The following is a 16,914-nucleotide window of genomic DNA, read 5'->3' as shown; positions in this document are numbered from 1 at the left end:
AGAAATACAAATAAATAGAGTATTAACATTTACACCGCAGAATCTTATAGTATTGTCTTGTTAGTTTAGTTTCCTCTGATTTTTATTTATTTATTTTTTTTACATTTTTACATATTTATATAATTTATATAATTTAATAAAGAAAATAATAAAGTGTGGTCTCAAATCTGAACCTATATGAATTTTATGTTGCTTTACTTACAATGGATTAAGACCAGAACTGTCACTGCAGTAGAGCTATTGCTCACTCTAGTGGTAAACATGTGTATTGTTCTTTTTTTCCCCATTTCTTTTAGGAGGGTACTACTACAAATGCTACTGACTAATTAATTAACAAGCACGGTATCGTATTTTTTTACTGTACCATATTTCTGCATGTTGCCCTACAACTAATGTACTTCCCCTGGCAAGTATGGCAATTCCTGAAGGACTAAAATCGAAACCGAAAGTAAATTTAACACTCACGTCAGTCGACTCCGCCCGACTTGAAATCAGGAAATAGCCCAAAGAAAATGTGTAAGGTAGTTTGTGTGTAACACACGATTCCGTCTCCTAAATTGTACTTGTACCGGATTTAAAGTTCGTTTGGAGATGTTTCTTTACGTGGTACTGTAAGTAATCAAATCTTTTTGGGCTTTGCGCATTGAGTATTCTGTTACCGTATTGTTGTTTTTTTACGAAAATGAAACCATAAGCACAGGGTTTACTCTTTCTTAAAGATAGGTTACCAGAATATTAAGACAGTGAAGTAATAGTCATCTCGTATAACTAACTAATTCTGGTAGGTGTAACGGTATCGTACAACCACTATAGCAATCAAATTTAATTTACTTTACTGGATTATTAGTGGATTATTTGTTACTTTTACTTCACTACGTTTCAGAGCAGGTATCTGTACTTTCTGTTCGACTACAATTTTGAACAGGACTGAGAAGTATATATATATATATATATATATATATATATATATATATATATATATATATATATATATATATATATATTTTTTTTTTTTTTTTTTATTTTTTATTTTTTTTTTTTAAACTTGATACGAGTTTTTTTTTTTTTTTTGCTCCAATGTCTGTACTTTTACTTAAGAAACACCACTGAGCAGTAGTAGTTCTATTATAAGGATGAGGACTTTGTGGAGTTGTAACTGTATTAGATGTTCTATTTTTTCAAGAGACCAGTTTCACCCTGCGTTTTGCATACTCTGACTGTAAATGTTTGTGCAAGTGCTACTGACATTGCCTTTTTTTACTTTCATATACAGGCCTCAAATGACACCAGATGCGTCATCTTACATTACATACAGTAAATCAGTATAACAAATGACGGTATAAAAAACAAATAACCAGAACAATTAGACCACTATGTCATGTGCAGTTTATATCAACAATACATAATATAATCAAAACTTAATCACAGATTTCCAACTCAGCTTTTGTAATGATAATTACCATATTGACTTATCTTTCAAAGCATGAAAACTGGAACTAAATATTTTGGGCTCAATATTTATATCGCGTGTATAATTTCTTTGCAATGATGGGAAGATTTTTGTTAGTTTTGCTGTAATACCATAAAATTTGAGTTGTAGAGGGTTGAATAAGTAACTTTAATGGCTAATTATTGCTTCATTCTGCTTTTTATTTGTTGCAGCTCATGATTTTTAATGATATGGTATAATTTTAAAATGGTTTACTGGGATTAACCTGCTTTATTTTTTATTGTAGTAGTTTCAATATTATCGTTTATTGTGATGTTTCTCTGTAACAGTATTTCATTCTCTGCGATTACTATAAACAGTGATGGGAAGAATACTTTGAAAATATATGTAGTTACCGAATACTGAATAAAAATGTATTTTGTGCTGCACTCTTCTTACTAATACTGTGCAATTCAAAGCTAAAATTGTATGATTAAGTACTGCAACGTAGTTAGAATAGTTTTTGTGGTATAAATTTGATCTTGGATTATTGTGTCAGTGTCATAAATTTTCAATATTATCATTTAGATTTACTACAGCAATATATCGAACTTCAAAATCTGTCATTGTGACAGGCCTACCAAGCATGTCATTTGACTGAATATCACTCTTAATTAAATATAGTTAGCTTTAATAGCAGAGCCCAATCGATAACATCTCTTATCTCTTGCCTAGTGCCGTTTGCATGCTGGCCTCTCAAACTGAGGAGGGAAGGGTCCGTGTCAGAAGACAGGGCTGTAGATATGATACCTACAGCTATGAAGAAAGGTTCTGTTGCAAGTGTGGTCCTGGTGAGTCTACAATACAAAACATGGATTTATAATAATTGTAAACAATACTCAGGGTTCCCACGGTCATGGAAATCTGTGAAAAGTCATGGAAATTGAAAATGTAATTTTCCAGGCCTGGAAAATTCATGGAATTCTGTAAATTCAAATGAAAGTTTTGGAAAAGTCATGGAATTTTTGTATCTTTTTCACGCAACTACAGTGTTCTGTTAAGTTATCTTTAGGCTATTATGATTATTTCCGAACGTATGAGCCTTTTGTTTAAAACAGATGACAATAAATGCACTGACAGCATTTTGAATGTTAAAAAACTATAATACCAAACCATAAGGTGAGTTGAAAGGGTTAACATTTCATATTTAGCCCTAAAAGTATGCTTAATTTTACACATCTAGACTGCCGTAAAGTCATGGAAAATTCACTTTAGGTCATGAAAAAGTCATGTAAAAGTTTAGAAATTTTGTCAGTGAAAAAGATTTTGAATCCTGAATACTATAGTGCTGGCATATTTAAAGGTCCTATATCACACAAAATTCACTCCAGTGAGGTTTATATTATTATAATGTTATCTCATCAAAAACATACCTAAGGTTGTATTTTGTTTCATTCATACGTTTGAACAACCCTTTTCTATTAATCTACATCTCTAAAGCTCAAAATCCTCTGTTCCACCTTGTGATGTCATGTAGTGGTAGTTTTCAAGTTAACAGCTCCCTTTTATCTTTTGTTTAATAGAGATGGGCAAATTCCAGGCCTTTATTTTTCCAAATGAATCTAGTGAAGGAGTATGGAGCTTAAAACCACAGAGGAGCATTTCCTATGTTACTACGTCACAAGATGGAACAGAGTGTTTTCAGTTTGAGAGAACTCAGCCTAAATATGCAGGGTTTGTGTGTTAAACATGTGTGAATGAAACAAAACACAACTCCAGGTATGTTTTAGATGAGGAAACATAACATAGATCAGAAAATAGCATAATATGAGCCCTTTAACACACTCTTACCCTTTGCGTCTTGTAGGCTTCAGGGTTAAGGAGCATTGTACAATCCAGTCTGAAACTGACTGTGTGCCCTGCATAACTGGGAAGGAGTACCAAAGTCAGCCCAATCAGGAGAAAACATGTGAGCCCTGCACTTCCTGTGAACATCCACACGGTACAGTTTTTACCTAATCTAACATGATGAATTTAATTTAAACATACAATGACAAAATATGGTGTCATTTACAGCTAATCTGGTGGTGGACAGGCAATGCACTCCTTCTGTTGACTCCACGTGTAAATGCAAGGAGAATCACTATTGCTCCTCTGGTGCAGAATCCTGTAAGACGTGTGAGCCTTGTCAGTCGTAAGTTCAGCTTCAACTTACGTAAGAGTTGAAAATTGAGTTTTATTAATCGAAAATAAGTTGTATATTTTTGTTGTTGTTTAGGTGTTCAGAAGGGATCAAAGTGGCGTGTTCTGCTACCAATAACACTATATGCAATGACAAACCTCAAGGTATTGTTACAAGTAAACAGAAAATGATCAAAATTTAACATATAATCCTTTACATACTTTTTTTAGGCAATACCGTTGCTATAGTTCTGGGCACAATGGGAGGCATAGCAGGTAAGCAAAACATTAGTGGAAGATCTTACTTTACATTTTAAGTGAATAACACATTTTTGTTTATAGTTATTTTTGCAGTTGCTTTACTTCTTTACTTTAAGAAGAAAAGAAAACCAGGTAAATTTTCCACCACTGGAGGGCAATACACTCCAAACAGTTCTGATCATTGAGCGTTAATTCAAATGTTTTCTTTTCCCTACAGAGCGTAATAATATTCTAAATGTTAACGAGAATGAACCTGAGGTAGGATTTGACCAAAGTTTTTCTTTCCATTAACATATTATATATATTACGCAAAAATGACTGTCGAGTTTTAAGCCCTGTTATAATGTTGTTACCTCATCAAAAACATTTGGTGTTGTTTTTTGTTTCATTTGCATGTTTGAGTAACCCTTTATTACAAAGCTCAAAATGCTCTGTTCTACCTTATGATGTCATGAAGCGGTAGTTTTCAAGTTAACAGCTACCTTTCACCTTTAGTTCAGGAGAGATTGCCATTTTGAAATTAAATTATCCAAATGATTCTTGTAAAAGGGAACAGCATTTACGTTGGGGCACTTCCTGTATTACCACATGTCACAAGGTGGAACAGAGTCTTTTCTGTTTGAGAGAAGACCCTAAATATGCAGGGTTTGTGCATTAAATATATGCGAATGAAACAAAACACAACTCCGCCTATGTTTTTGATGAGGAAACAACACTATAACATTGCTCAGAAAACAGTGTAATATGGGCCCTTTTAACCACATTACTGCTTGTGACCAAAAGCACTGCACTTACATTATGAGCTATAACATAATCCCTTATTTTAACCTAGCTGTCGTTGATGTAGGAAGTTCAGGTTAGTCTTTATCTGTATAGTAGTTATTAGTGCATGTATCTGTGTTGTGAATATTACATGTTATTGTGAATGTTCTATTATGATATTATTATTGTGTACACTGTGATACACTCAGTTACTTGATTAATGCTTTTCTTTTTCTCTCTAGCAAAGTACACACCTCCTTGGTAAGAAATCTCAAATCTTTTTTTGTTTACAACGGAACAACATGAACATAAAATAAACATAGGATATTTAGCACTTTATTGGCAAAATCGTCTTGTAAGACGCTAATCTTTAGCGGTCAGTCAGATTTCTGTTGACACATTAAAGGTGTATAGCTAAAACTTTTTCTTCACCTGCTTTTCTCCATGGACATGTTAATGCTCTAACTGGAAAGTTCCATGGTATGATATTAAACATATCTATGTAGCATTTATTCATTACATGGTGTTTCTGTTGCTCAAAAATAAAATAATTCTCTCTGTATCAAGGGACGACTCTCCACAGATCTGACCTGCAATGTAGCCTATAGTTAGGTAATCTCTACCATGGAACATTCTACAAAGCAATAACATCTCCATGAAGACAAGCAGGTGACGGACCCTCCACCAGAAAAGATGTGCAATGCACCTGTAATACGTCCTACCCACATTCAACATGCATGAAGTTATTAGTAGCGAAAAACATAGCAATTAAATCAGTTTCACTGCAACTGTTTAAAGGTACAGTACCGGTATGTAACGTTTTGTTGGTGGCACCTGCATGATTCCATGGAAAAAGAAAGCTAAAACCATACTTCAGCACATTCTCCATGGAGATAGATAAGTTTATTGCCATACTGTGATGATTTTAGCCAAAGGAACAGCATTTCCATGGAAACAAGCAGGATGAGGCCATCCTTCAGGCAAAATATTAGTCAGGTTTGTGGACATGCAAGCCCGTTCACAGTAAGGACACAATTTTAGTGTATAAATATAACATACTGTGGCTTTAAGTCATTTCCCTTGACTAATAGTCAGTATTTAACATTTATTTTATCTTCTCTCAGATGGTAAAGGGCATGTTTAAAATGTGCACTTTGAACAAAATTATAGAACTACAGCATATTTTGTTTCATTTAAACATCTTTCTTAATCTTTTCCCATACTCTACAGGAAGTCTTGGGCCTCACATCCCTAAAGTTGCAGAAGTGATTGGATGGCCAAACATGAGAAACTTGGCCATGCAAAGTCAGATCAGCAAAGGAAGAATCGAAAGTTGTGAGCAGGATCACCCAACCAGCAGTGTTGAGCGCACCATCGCCCTCATGCGCATCTGGGAGGAGAAGGAGAGCAGGAAAAGCTCTGAAAAGCTTGTCCAGTACCTAAGACAGATACACCAAAACAGTACAGCTGAACAAGTGCAGAGCATACTGAGTGTTGATAGCAGTTAAAATATGGACAGCCTCCTAGCATAATAGCGTACGCCATTTTTTTCAGACAAACTGTATAGTTCTACTCTCCAGACCCTGCTGTAGGTATCACTGACTTCATGCTCAGCCAATCAGAAAAACGTTTCCAGCCAAAAAACACTTTGTGCGCAATAGAAACACATTATAGTTTCTGTAGAAGTAATCTGAACTAACTTTACTTCTACTTTCTATGCTCTAAACATAGATTCAAACAGAGATTAACCATAGTTACTAGATAATAAATCAGCAATGATGTAATAAATGTGGCAATCAAAAATATCACATTGTTTCTCTTCCCAGTATTTATAAAACTGAGATGACTGATTTGGGACATGACTAGTTTGGGCTTCCATTGATTAGATATGGAGTAAACTTTGTTAGAACAGTCGGCAACAGCCCATTATCAGTAGCGATGCAATGATATATAATATCGGATCATTTGATACTGGTATCATGAGTCGATACCTGTGTTGATATGCTTGTGTCCCTCCATGCGCGCTGTTTCATTGTGTTGTCATTTATTTTGGTCCCAAAGGAAAAGTTATCGTAGCATCCTTCTCAGATGCAGCAAGAAAACAGATTGATAGACCCAGGAATTACAAAATGATTAAGTTTAAATATGTTTAAATACTTTAGAATCGCTTTTTACATCTGCTTTAATCAAATGCGCTCATATACGCATCCACCCGCGATATATGCAATCTTTTTCTCAGACTCTATCTCATAAGTTTTACACAGAAAACTGTCTGCTGAGACATTTCTATGTAATATAACAGATCTTAAGTGTCCAGAAAGAGGATGGGAGAGCACAGTGTCACAGACTGTAGCAGGGCAATGTGGGAGGAACCTACAGACTAAAACTCCCATGGCCAATTCAGTGTTTCAGTCGTTTTTTTCTGTTACAATATGGATATACGTTGTAAATGATACACAGTTGTTGATAACTCTAATAGAAGTCACCATGACAATAGTAAAAAAATAATAATAATGCGTAATGTAATTATAATTACATACAATAATTAAATTATGAAAACAATGACTTGGGAAATGATGCTATATATTTTAAATGAAACTGTCATTGCTTTGTTTATGAACTTAAAGTTATTTCATTTGGAAAGCTCACAGTGTCCTTGTAGACTTGAAATATGGATTTTTGCAAAAATTTATTAAACTGTGGTTACTGTGGCTGACTGTATGCGTTATCCTTTAGCGTGTGTATATGATTTTATTATAAAGCATACAGAGAAAAATCCCGCACACCGTCTTACTTGCAAATTGTGAGATTTATTAGGACAAACTGTCAAGCAAACAGGCCTAGTGCCGAAATGTTGCACGGTTTGTCCTAATAAATCTCACAATTCGCAAGTAAGACGGTGTGCGAGATTTTTCTCTATGTTCTGGGGCTGCTCCAACGCACCCATCTCAAGTAATTGATGTGCGAAATTCTCATTCTTTTATTCTATTATAAAGCATATATAATGTCATGTAATGTGAAAGGAAAAAAATAAAAACTTTGTTCAGCCATGGATTCTACCTGGACAACTAAGGGATTTCACAAACAATTTAATGTAATGACAATAAATGCTCAAAACATTATGAATAATGCATACTGAAGTCATTTTGATGTGTTCTGTTTCAAGTGAAATGGGCAGCCACAGCAAGTAACAATTTATAAAAGCATAGCTCCTCTTCGTGCACCCAAGTTTGTCCTATGTGCCTACATTTAAAAAAGTGAATGTAAATTGAGTTGCCTCCAGGTATTGTTGATAATTTGTGAAAATATAAGAATATAGACATGTTTATAATGGGATTGAGTGAGGGTGCATTCACACTTGTATTGGTACTTGTTTTGTCCTGGTTAGAGCAGACTTTACTTCTGCTGGATGCTTGGTATGGTTCTAGTCCTAGCACTGGTCTAGTTCCAACATTAAGTCCCAGTTTAGGCAAAATTTTAATGGGGTGTTTGCTGTGTATGAATTTAAGGGTGTGAATGTACCCTTAATTGTCACTAGAATCATTTAGATCAGGGGTGTCCAAACTTTTTTCATCAAGGGCCACATATCTAAACACAGATGAAGCAGAGGGCTGATCGAGGGCCATAGACTCAATACAGTGAATAAGTGAAATATGTTTAACATGTTAGAATGAGCTATCAGTCTTTATTCATGCTAAGATCCTTAAAGCCACTCACTAAATATTAAATATTATCTTTATTAAGGCAGATTAAAAAAAAACTAAAATAAAAACTAATTTTTAATTGATGTAAGGTAATTTGGGCCAATTTACCTGGAAGCCTGAGGGCCACGAAAAATTTGCCTGAGGGCCACATTTGGCCTACAGGCCATAGTTAGGACATGACTGATTTAGATTATTTCAGCCCTGGAATTGACAGTCTCTTCTGAAATAAACTTAAAAGGTAGCAGCTAACTGGAAAACTACCAATATATGACATCACGAGGTGGAACAGAACAATTTGAGCTTTGGAGATGTAGACAGACTAATAATAAATGATTACTGAAACATGCGTGAATGAAACAAAACACAATTCCTGGTATGTTTTAATGAGGTAACAACATTTTAACATGTCTTAAAGCTCACAGGAGTCAATTTTGCATAATATAGGACCTATAAATGACTAGCTTTAGCCTTCTCTGGTCTTGACTTGTAAGTTTTAAGAGCAGCCAGGTCTTACACCGCACTCTGACAGATGCAATAGTGCGGGTTGGGTCTCTTTCTTTCTGGGTGGAGCGCACATGCAGGAAATGTGTAAGAGGGAAACTCTGAAACTTACCACCAACTTTCCTCCTCTCTTCGCGCACACACTGAGATCACCCACGGCTGAGACCTGCTCACACAAAATAAAAGTCATGAAAAGGCCTAAAGACGCGTTTAAAGGTAAGTTTGGCTTGAAGATGTTAGCTAAAATACACCGTTTGTTTTGTTGAGAGAGCTAAGGGTTTCGCGTTTGCAAAGTACGTGTAATTTACGCGCGTTGATCTCTTACACTAGGTATGTTCCTCGTGGTTTTTCTTTGATCATATTTCTCTATTTCTATTCTTGCATACAAGTTTCAGTTTAAAAGTTACTCAAAAGCATCTACAGGCAGCTAGTACTTGGATTTTGTTGTAGCATGACTCACGTGATGATGAGAAAAGCGTGTTTGTTTGACACCATCCACGTTGGCCCATTTTGTTGCTAGGGGAAAGAGGAGGGATTAGGGAACATTAACATCATGGAAGCCACTGTAACTGCAGTAGTTGTAGTAATTTATGTATTTATGTGTTTATTTAATGCATCTTATTTGTTTTCTAGTGCGTGATTGAAGCAAACTTATAATTTGCTAATCTTTAGGGAATTTGTGTCATAATTTTGACCTCCATAGTTCCTTAAAGAAGACATAAGCCTAATACTTTTTCCATGTAGTCCTATTTAGTATTAAATTATGACTTACGTGTATGATTATATTTTTTAGTCCATTGTAATCACTGAATACTGGTCTATTGACTTCCTGTTCAAAACTGCAGCTGGTATGTTGCTTGTTTCATAATGCCATTTTATAGCAAACTATTATTAAACTAGATTTTCATTCGTCTATTTTTATTTGTGAAAAATTGCCCAATTACTTGCAATGCAAGAGTACATTGCGAGTGGGCGGGGATAGGGGCTAGATGAATCTAATGTATCTTTTTTGAGCACTCATGCCTCAAATGCAAGACAATACAGGACTCAAACATGCATTATTAACCAATCAAAATAAAGCTTGCAAATTAGCACTGAGAGAAAAACTAACATGACTTAAGGTTAATGAAAGTACATTTTGCATATGTCCTCTTTTAAATGCAGTAAAATACAGGTAGAGCATAAGGTTTGCATGAACATTTGCATCAACAGCTGCATCATATATTGTAATATTTAGTAAAACTGGAACCAAAAAATGTGTTTGTCATTGCCAAGTTACGGTAAATAAAAACAGTTAGAGAAAGGCTGCCCAGCTTTAGTATCATAATCCTGGATCTGGACACACCTAAAATAGTTCTTTCTTTAACATCCAGGATTATATATTTTAGAGAGCTTTCTGTGCAGTGTACCTCTGAAAGCTCGCTGTGTATGTTTTGAAAAATGTCCAGCTAAATAAGTCATGGGAAGTTTTCTCATGCCTGTCACTAAAGATTCTCTGCACATACACTATATTTAAAGTGAATGCGTGGAGGGAAAATCATATAGATCTTGGCAGTTATTTTCTGACTGTGGTCATTTGGAACAGAAGCAAGAATCTTATGTAATTTCCCCTTGGTACAGTGTTCTGCCTTATCTGATGACGTCCAAGAAAGAGGCTTCATTTTAAGTAATTGTATTTTGAACGTGTTTTATTTTGATTAAAGTTTGTTGCATATTCGGTGCTTTCGTAGCTTTCATGTTCACAGGATGTTCATTTAAAGGAGGCATAAAAGTGAACTAAATAGAGTGATGTTCTCTGTGGGGCCTGATCTTCCTTCCTCTATGTTGAACAGTCTGATACTGGTGAAGTGCGTCATTCAACCCACTGACGCTATATTTAGAGTCACTGTGCTAAAGAGTGGAGGATTTAGGAATTTAACACTTTTCATGCATTTGAAACATACCAAATACTTTTAAACAATAATACACCATGGTATGCATATATTGAGGTCGAAATGCGTGGGTCTAGTCTTGCTTAACATCATGGTTGTATGTATTGGAGGCTGGGTGTACCAGTTACTACTGGTACTAACTTCTGGGCCATTTTTGACTTTATAAATGTAATTGTAATGTAGGAGAACAGGTATTGTTAAAGCCTTTGGATTTTTAGGAATTTTAAACATTTCAGATTGTATAAATTAGAATATTATTACTGGACAAATTCAGCCTTAATTCAAACTAAATGCCACTTGAGTTAAAATGATAAGTGCAAGGTAGAGACACCTGAAGACAGTTTGGCACAATAATAATGTAAACAATGTATATGTGCATTCAAAAGTAACAGTTATAATGTCTGTTTTTCTCCTTCAGGCTGTGTTCTGCAGTTTTGTGGACTACAAGTGGCATGAGCGCCCCCAGCAGTTTAACAGTAGAAGATGCAGGGAGTCTTTGCAAGATTGTGTGTGGTGGTGGCCGCTACCATCTTCAACCCGCTCCTGTTTCCGCATGAGAACACCACCGTACCAGAACAGGATGACCAACTCCTAACTCGCATGAGAGAACACGAGGAGAAACTAGCCCTAGAACAAGCCAAGTTAGACAAGGAACTATCACAAATTGAACACAAGCAAGAGGAACCCCACACTGAACCTGATTATAGCTGGTACTTCTGGAGCATGGTTTCATTTGTAATATTTCTAACTATTGAGCTGTGCAGAGGGAATTTGTCTGACTTGGAATTCTGTTCAATTGAAGATGAAAATGAAAGTGAAACTACAAGTCCAAGATCTATGGTGCTCAGTAAGCATATCCTACAAAACTTCTGCGAAAGATGCACTTTGGCTCACGAAAACAGTCGGCTGAAGGAGTTTGTGGAAGGTTTTGCAGATGACCTACTCGAAGCACATAGAGGCATTTCTGAGATGGGGACAGAGATGGAAGTTGGGGACTTTGTTGGCGTAGGAAGCATGTTTGAATCCTGGCAAGTGTGCAAGCCAATGACATGCGACCTTATTGTACCATTTTCACCTCCGGATCCATACTACTTCCAGTTTAACTTTTCAGATATCCCCCCAAATATGCAAGGAAGTGGCGTGATCACAGTTTCCAGATTTGGGGACGAAGGATGTCTCTGTTGCTCAACCAGTCTTGGAGAAGACATGATTTGCCTATTGCATCCCAGTAATAACAACTCAAAACCTGAACGAAGCTCAGATGAACTCCTGTGCTCCAAAAACACAAATTTCCTATCCAAACAGCAAGTCATGAAGTGGTTTCAAATCTCCATAACCAAATCGTGGAGTCGAATTTGTCATAAATACGACTTTGAGCTAACGTTTCGCAATCTCGACACTGCTGGTGCATTCAAAATACGACTACCATCCGGAAAAGTCATAGTTCTGAACCTCATCCCTGCAGTGCAATTTGAAGATAGCGATGCATATTTTGTAACTCATTTTCCGTCAAATTATGATTCTATTCTGGAGGACCCTTTCTGGCCACTTTCTTTGGCTGTATCTGAGAAAAAGATACTGAAATATTATACAAAACGATTACCAAAAAATTCCTGTCTTTTGCACTGCCTTCAAATTGTTACCTTTCTTCACAGCAAGCAAACAAGCCTGACTGGGAAGAGCGCTCTGACTGGCTATCACTTCAAAACTGCTCTATTTCATTTACTGATAAATAAACGGCCTTATGTGTGGACTGTTGATAAAATTGACCAAAGACTCCGGGATGTACTTGATTTCATGAAAAGGAGCCTTCAGGAGAAAAGACTCAATCATGCACTGGTTGGAAACTGTAAAATACCAAAAGATATTCAGATACCGCAGGTGTTTTTGAAGTCGGATCCAATCAACTTGTTTCGTTGTTTAGTACTGGACAAGGCGCTTTATGAAGCCACTCTGACACATTTTCAGGAGATGTTGAGAAATGGACCTGCTCTTTTGCAAGAATATACACCAACAATGACCAATGGGGGGATGATCCTCAGGCTAAATGAAATATTATGAGTTCAATATAAAAATTATTAGAGATAGACTGATATAGACTTAGACTAAGACTTTATTAATCCACACAGGAAATTATTTGGACACAGTAGCTCACACAACACAATATATTATAATAACAATGACCAAAAGTATAAATGATAATAATAAATTCAAAATAGGTAGCCGATATTTTTGGGCCGATATTAATGGTCGATTTTGATTATTTTCCCCAAATTCTGTAATCTAAATTTACTAAAAACTAACCCACACCCCCTTTTTAATCTCGCACCTATAAGAGCGGAGTAGTTACGTTTTGTGCCGTAATCTCTTCGCACTAAAATTTTCAAATATTTCTAAATCTTACATATATTCTTTAGGCAGCTGGTCAGCCAAAACAACAAATTTGCCTGTGCTGGAGATTTAAGGCTGATAGCCAATACACAAAAAAGAGCAAATATTATATCTCTTAAATCTCTTTTACATACATTATTGGCAACAAAGAATAATATTGATACTCTTTTTACATACATTTATTATTTAAAAATATGTAGTTTTGTTTTTTTATACACATATATATATTTAATGTCTTAAAAATTTACATTTTTATATATATATTTGTAGAAGCAGATATTTTCTTTTATGCTGGTCATAATAATAAGTCTACATGTTTTCTGTATTGCACGCTGATGGCAGCTACATTTATAGTATTGGATTTCTTCATAGTGATGTCAACTCTTTGGTGGAGCACTGTTTTAACATCTCCACCCAAATAGAAATGAAGAAAGAAAAGACTTAAGTCAGTGTTTTACTTTTTTATTCAAAATGACTGAAGTTAAGTGTATCTTGTTGTAAAAAAAAAAAAAAAAAAAAACAATAATTGAAATGGATGGGTTTTCAGTGTTTACAGGCCATAGTCATAGTCTGGTTTGCCATCAACATAAGCAGTCTTAAACAAAGCCTGTGCTGTATGAAAAGCTTTGACAGCAGGATCCTCTTGCATAAGCATAACTTTTTTAGTTCAGGAGTGCTGTCCAGAAGACTGAAAGACAAAAGGAAAAATTTACATTTTTAGTGAACTGTGTTAGCCATGTTTGTAATGTACAATCAATTACAAGAGAATGCATATGTATGTGTAAATAATCATTTTTAAAAACTTACTGTTTGAGATCAAAGGTCTCAAGTCTCAAATCAAACCACGGCCACATCATGTAAACACTATAATGAAGTCACCACCAGAAACACAAAACTTTAACCATTTTCCATTCATGTCTAACTAGTTGATTAAAGTAAAGAACAAATGTTCTTCACACCTCGTTGAGTTTAACAAACTTTTCTTTCAATTCAGGAGTTAGTTTTGAGAGTAGACCTCATTCAGGTAGTCACAGGTGATGGGAGACTCGTACACCACCTCATCAGTCTCGGTCTCAATAGCAGGCACAAGTCCAAGAGGGTTCTTCTCCAGAAACCAGTCCGGTTTTTCCTTCAGGTGGATGTTAATGGTTTCATGCCTTTATAAAGACAAATCATTTAAAATACTAGTCAATAAGCAAACTAAATAATATAAATAACATACTTAATGCCCTTGACGTTGGGCACCAGCTTTGTCCTTTGGGCAAATGGGCTGAACCTCATGTTGTACAGTCTAATGTAGCCTTTAGTCAGTGGACCAGGGGCAGAACTTCCTGGAAGAAAATGCACAAACTAAATAAACACGATTGTAAGGAAAAAAACATATAAATACTACTCAGAAATAAAATACACAAGTCACAAATTATGTAATATGTTGCATTTCCCATAAATGTCCACTCGGGGATGCTGTAGAGTAGACTTATAGCCTACAGTACTGTGCATTATACTGTATATACAATATGTCAATATGGTATAGTCATGGATCGTTTTATTTATTTATTTAATTCATACCTCAGAACCCCAGATGCCAACAAACACAACAAAAGCACAGAAAAAAAGCTAAACAAGTGTGAAGAAAAACACATTGTTGTCCAAAGGGGGCAATTCCAAAGCTCCTGATCAAAGGAACAAATCAAAATCATTCCAAAAAAAAAAAGCTGGCCTCTCTTCTTTTAGTTAGGTTCAATGAGCTAAAAAAAAAAAAAAAAAGTTTCAGGTCATTCTTCAAGTGTGTTATTTATTTTTGGTTTTACCTTAAAAAAAACAATAATAAATAAATAATACAATATTTGCCTAAATATCAATACATTATTAATCCTAAATTCCATTCTTTTATCATCTATTAATACACCAAATTTTATATCTTTTATAGAGGGGCAAATTGAATTCCCTTGGACTGAAGCCAAGATTGAAAATCAAACCAAAATTGTTGTAGAAAAATCACATAAAAAGAAAAGACGTTCCAAGTCCTCATACCCTGTGTCACAAAACACACATTTACCTGTCTCAAATTTGAATTTTTGTTTTAGGAAGTCATTGGTTGGATAAATGTTATTCAAATTTTAAAATAGTTTCTCCTTCACTTTAGAGGGAACTGGAAAGGAAAGATATTTAGTTCTAATAATTTTAATGTCTTTCTTTTCAAAATTCCTTAGAATGTAATCTCTTTTAATTGACTTTGGGAAGCAATGATTTAGTAAAGGGACAGTTCTGTGGTGGTAGTACGTGAACCTATCCTGAATGATGACAGTAAAAGTTTAAATTGGAGCTTTACATTTACAGTGTCATACAGCCTTCAACCAACCAGCAAGGTTAAGGTTTCTCTGTGGGCCACCGACGGTACAATACAAATTTCAGTGAGATAATATCGTCCTACTCAACCAAACACGAGGAGACGTTTGGTTAAACTTGGTGATTGTGTTAATAAGGCACTTTTATTTGTACTTCCTGTATGAGCAGTCTACGTCATCAGCGCTGTGGTGAGGAGCAGGGGCGCAGCAAAAATAAGAAACGCTCCTATAAAAAGTCCAAATGTCGAAACATGAAAGTAACTCTCTATAAGAAAATGCAATAAAAATTTCTCATAAAAAGAACCATGAGTTAATCAGTCAGGCTGTCAATCAACTGACCTTTTGTTACTTCAGGGTAATTATAAGAGCTGAATTAGCCTATCTTTATAATACATACGCTATCATCGTTTAAAGCACACACAATAGAAAGATACAATGGCCTAATAAGTCATAATTTATAAAGGGGAGTATGGGGTTCAGCTGATCACGCCCTCTGCCGTATAATTTATAAATCCTCTTCTGCAACGTGATGGCATGAAACCAGCAAATATATGAGACATTGATTTTCAACAAAGGCATTGTAGAAATGTTGAAGATCCATGTGTTGTTAACAGCAAATTATTTAACCCTCAAATTACTTCCTCACCAATCTAAATAATTTTATTCAATACTGGACATACATCTGGGCAGGTGCTGACAACAGATGAGCAATAAGATATGAGGATAGGTATAGACTATCTGCACAACTCACTTAGGTCTGATGTCTGGATGAGAATGGACATACATGGCCTAAGTAAACAGTGACAGTAATCCAAATATTTTTAAAAGAAATAAATTAAGTCTATGAATTATGGCACGGGTATTTTTTGCCTGTATGGACTTTCGATGTCCATACAGTCTATGGTTTCAACAGAGATGAATATTCAGCTAACTGTCTGCTCTCCCGGTACCAGCCGATGTGAAAAAGGCCTATTGGGTACCTCCTGTACCTAAAAGCGGTAGCCAACTTGTCTGCGCTCTACAAATAAAATTGACCTTGAAACGTGGCAAATTCACTGGATTGGTTCAGGATATTAGAATTACTTTGGTCTGAAAACAAGATTTGTTATTATTTGTAGAATTACTTGAAAAGCAGATTTTCCCCACATCTTAAATATGAAGTTTGTCATCATCAAACCTACATTGACTTTTAAATGCATGCAGGCACCAGAAGGGATAGCCCCAGATACTTTTGCACAATCTCCAGGAGTAATAGGGATACTGTGGGGATGTGTCCCCTGTTACTATTGGTGAACAGTGTTTTAACTGCATCAAATGCCTAATCTAAGAACCAGATAAAAACATTATCAGCCAAAATATCAGAATATTATATAATATAGAACATTACCACTTTATTTAAGTGATAA

At 35.4% G+C, this 16,914-nt stretch overlaps 3 protein-coding genes across 4 annotated transcripts; 2 read left to right on the top strand and 1 right to left on the bottom strand.

Annotated features, from left to right (window-relative positions):
* Positions 1–469: 469 nt before the first annotated feature.
* On the top strand, positions 470–7,762 carry fas (Fas cell surface death receptor). 2 transcript variants are annotated; one of them, XR_008633356.1, is made up of 11 exons: positions 470–611; positions 2,165–2,280; positions 3,297–3,431; positions 3,506–3,623; positions 3,708–3,775; positions 3,842–3,886; positions 3,953–4,003; positions 4,089–4,129; positions 4,876–4,894; positions 5,201–5,302; positions 5,864–6,001. XR_008633356.1 is itself a non-coding variant. In XM_020921294.2 (10 exons), the coding sequence occupies exons 1-10, from the start codon at positions 592–594 to the stop codon at positions 6,139–6,141; spliced, it is 891 nt and encodes a 296-aa protein (XP_020776953.2). In that variant the 5' UTR covers positions 470–591; the 3' UTR covers positions 6,142–7,762. The 2 variants fall into 2 exon arrangements, 1 of the variants encoding a protein (XP_020776953.2); XM_020921294.2 differs by lacking the exon at positions 5,201–5,302 and having other exon boundaries at positions 5,864–7,762.
* Positions 7,763–8,913: 1,151 nt separating this feature from the next.
* itprip (inositol 1,4,5-trisphosphate receptor interacting protein) lies at positions 8,914–14,121 on the top strand. Its single transcript, XM_020921407.2, has 2 exons — positions 8,914–9,054; positions 11,188–14,121. Exon 2 carries the CDS (start codon positions 11,253–11,255, stop codon positions 12,828–12,830), a length of 1,578 nt encoding a protein of 525 aa, XP_020777066.2. The 5' UTR covers positions 8,914–9,054; positions 11,188–11,252; the 3' UTR covers positions 12,831–14,121.
* On the bottom strand, positions 13,704–16,294 carry LOC110156984 (glutathione S-transferase omega-2-like). The gene is made up of 6 exons (XM_055162446.1): positions 16,260–16,294; positions 16,189–16,201; positions 14,383–14,510; positions 14,162–14,317; positions 13,968–14,024; positions 13,704–13,848 (listed from the first exon to the last, which is right to left on the bottom strand). Exons 1-6 carry the CDS (start codon positions 16,292–16,294, stop codon positions 13,704–13,706), a joined length of 534 nt encoding a protein of 177 aa, XP_055018421.1.
* Between the last annotated feature and the right edge of the window lie 620 nt (positions 16,295–16,914).

The sequence above is a fragment of the Boleophthalmus pectinirostris genome, unplaced genomic scaffold (genome assembly GCF_026225935.1).
Source record: "Boleophthalmus pectinirostris isolate CB_2022bp ecotype Guang Dong unplaced genomic scaffold, ASM2622593v1 HiC_scaffold_5, whole genome shotgun sequence".
NCBI lineage: Eukaryota > Metazoa > Chordata > Actinopteri > Gobiiformes > Gobiidae > Boleophthalmus > Boleophthalmus pectinirostris.
This window is presented reverse-complemented; position numbering and strand designations above follow the sequence as displayed.

What these genes read in the sequence shown, in the direction of transcription:
- fas (XM_020921294.2), top strand. Translation starts at nt 592, where the DNA reads ATGTTTCTTTACGTGGTACT. An exon ending in ATGTTTCTTTACGTGGTACT is followed by an intron (nt 612 to 2,164) that starts GTAAGTAATCAA and finishes TCTCTTGCCTAG; the next exon opens with TGCCGTTTGCATGCTGGCCT. An exon ending in TAAGAAGAAAAGAAAACCAG is followed by an intron (nt 4,004 to 4,088) that starts GTAAATTTTCCA and finishes TTTTCCCTACAG; the next exon opens with AGCGTAATAATATTCTAAAT.
- itprip (XM_020921407.2), top strand. Translation starts at nt 11,253, where the DNA reads ATGCAGGGAGTCTTTGCAAGATTGTGTGTGGTGGTGGCCGCTACCATC.
- LOC110156984 (XM_055162446.1), bottom strand. Translation starts at nt 16,294, where the DNA reads ATGTATGTCCATTCTCATCCAGACATCAGACCTAA. An exon ending in AATGAGGTCTACTCTCAAAA is followed by an intron (nt 14,025 to 14,161) that starts CTAACTCCTGAA and finishes ACTTCATTATAG; the next exon opens with TGTTTACATGATGTGGCCGT. An exon ending in GAGACCTTTGATCTCAAACA is followed by an intron (nt 13,849 to 13,967) that starts GTAAGTTTTTAA and finishes TTTGTCTTTCAG; the next exon opens with TCTTCTGGACAGCACTCCTG.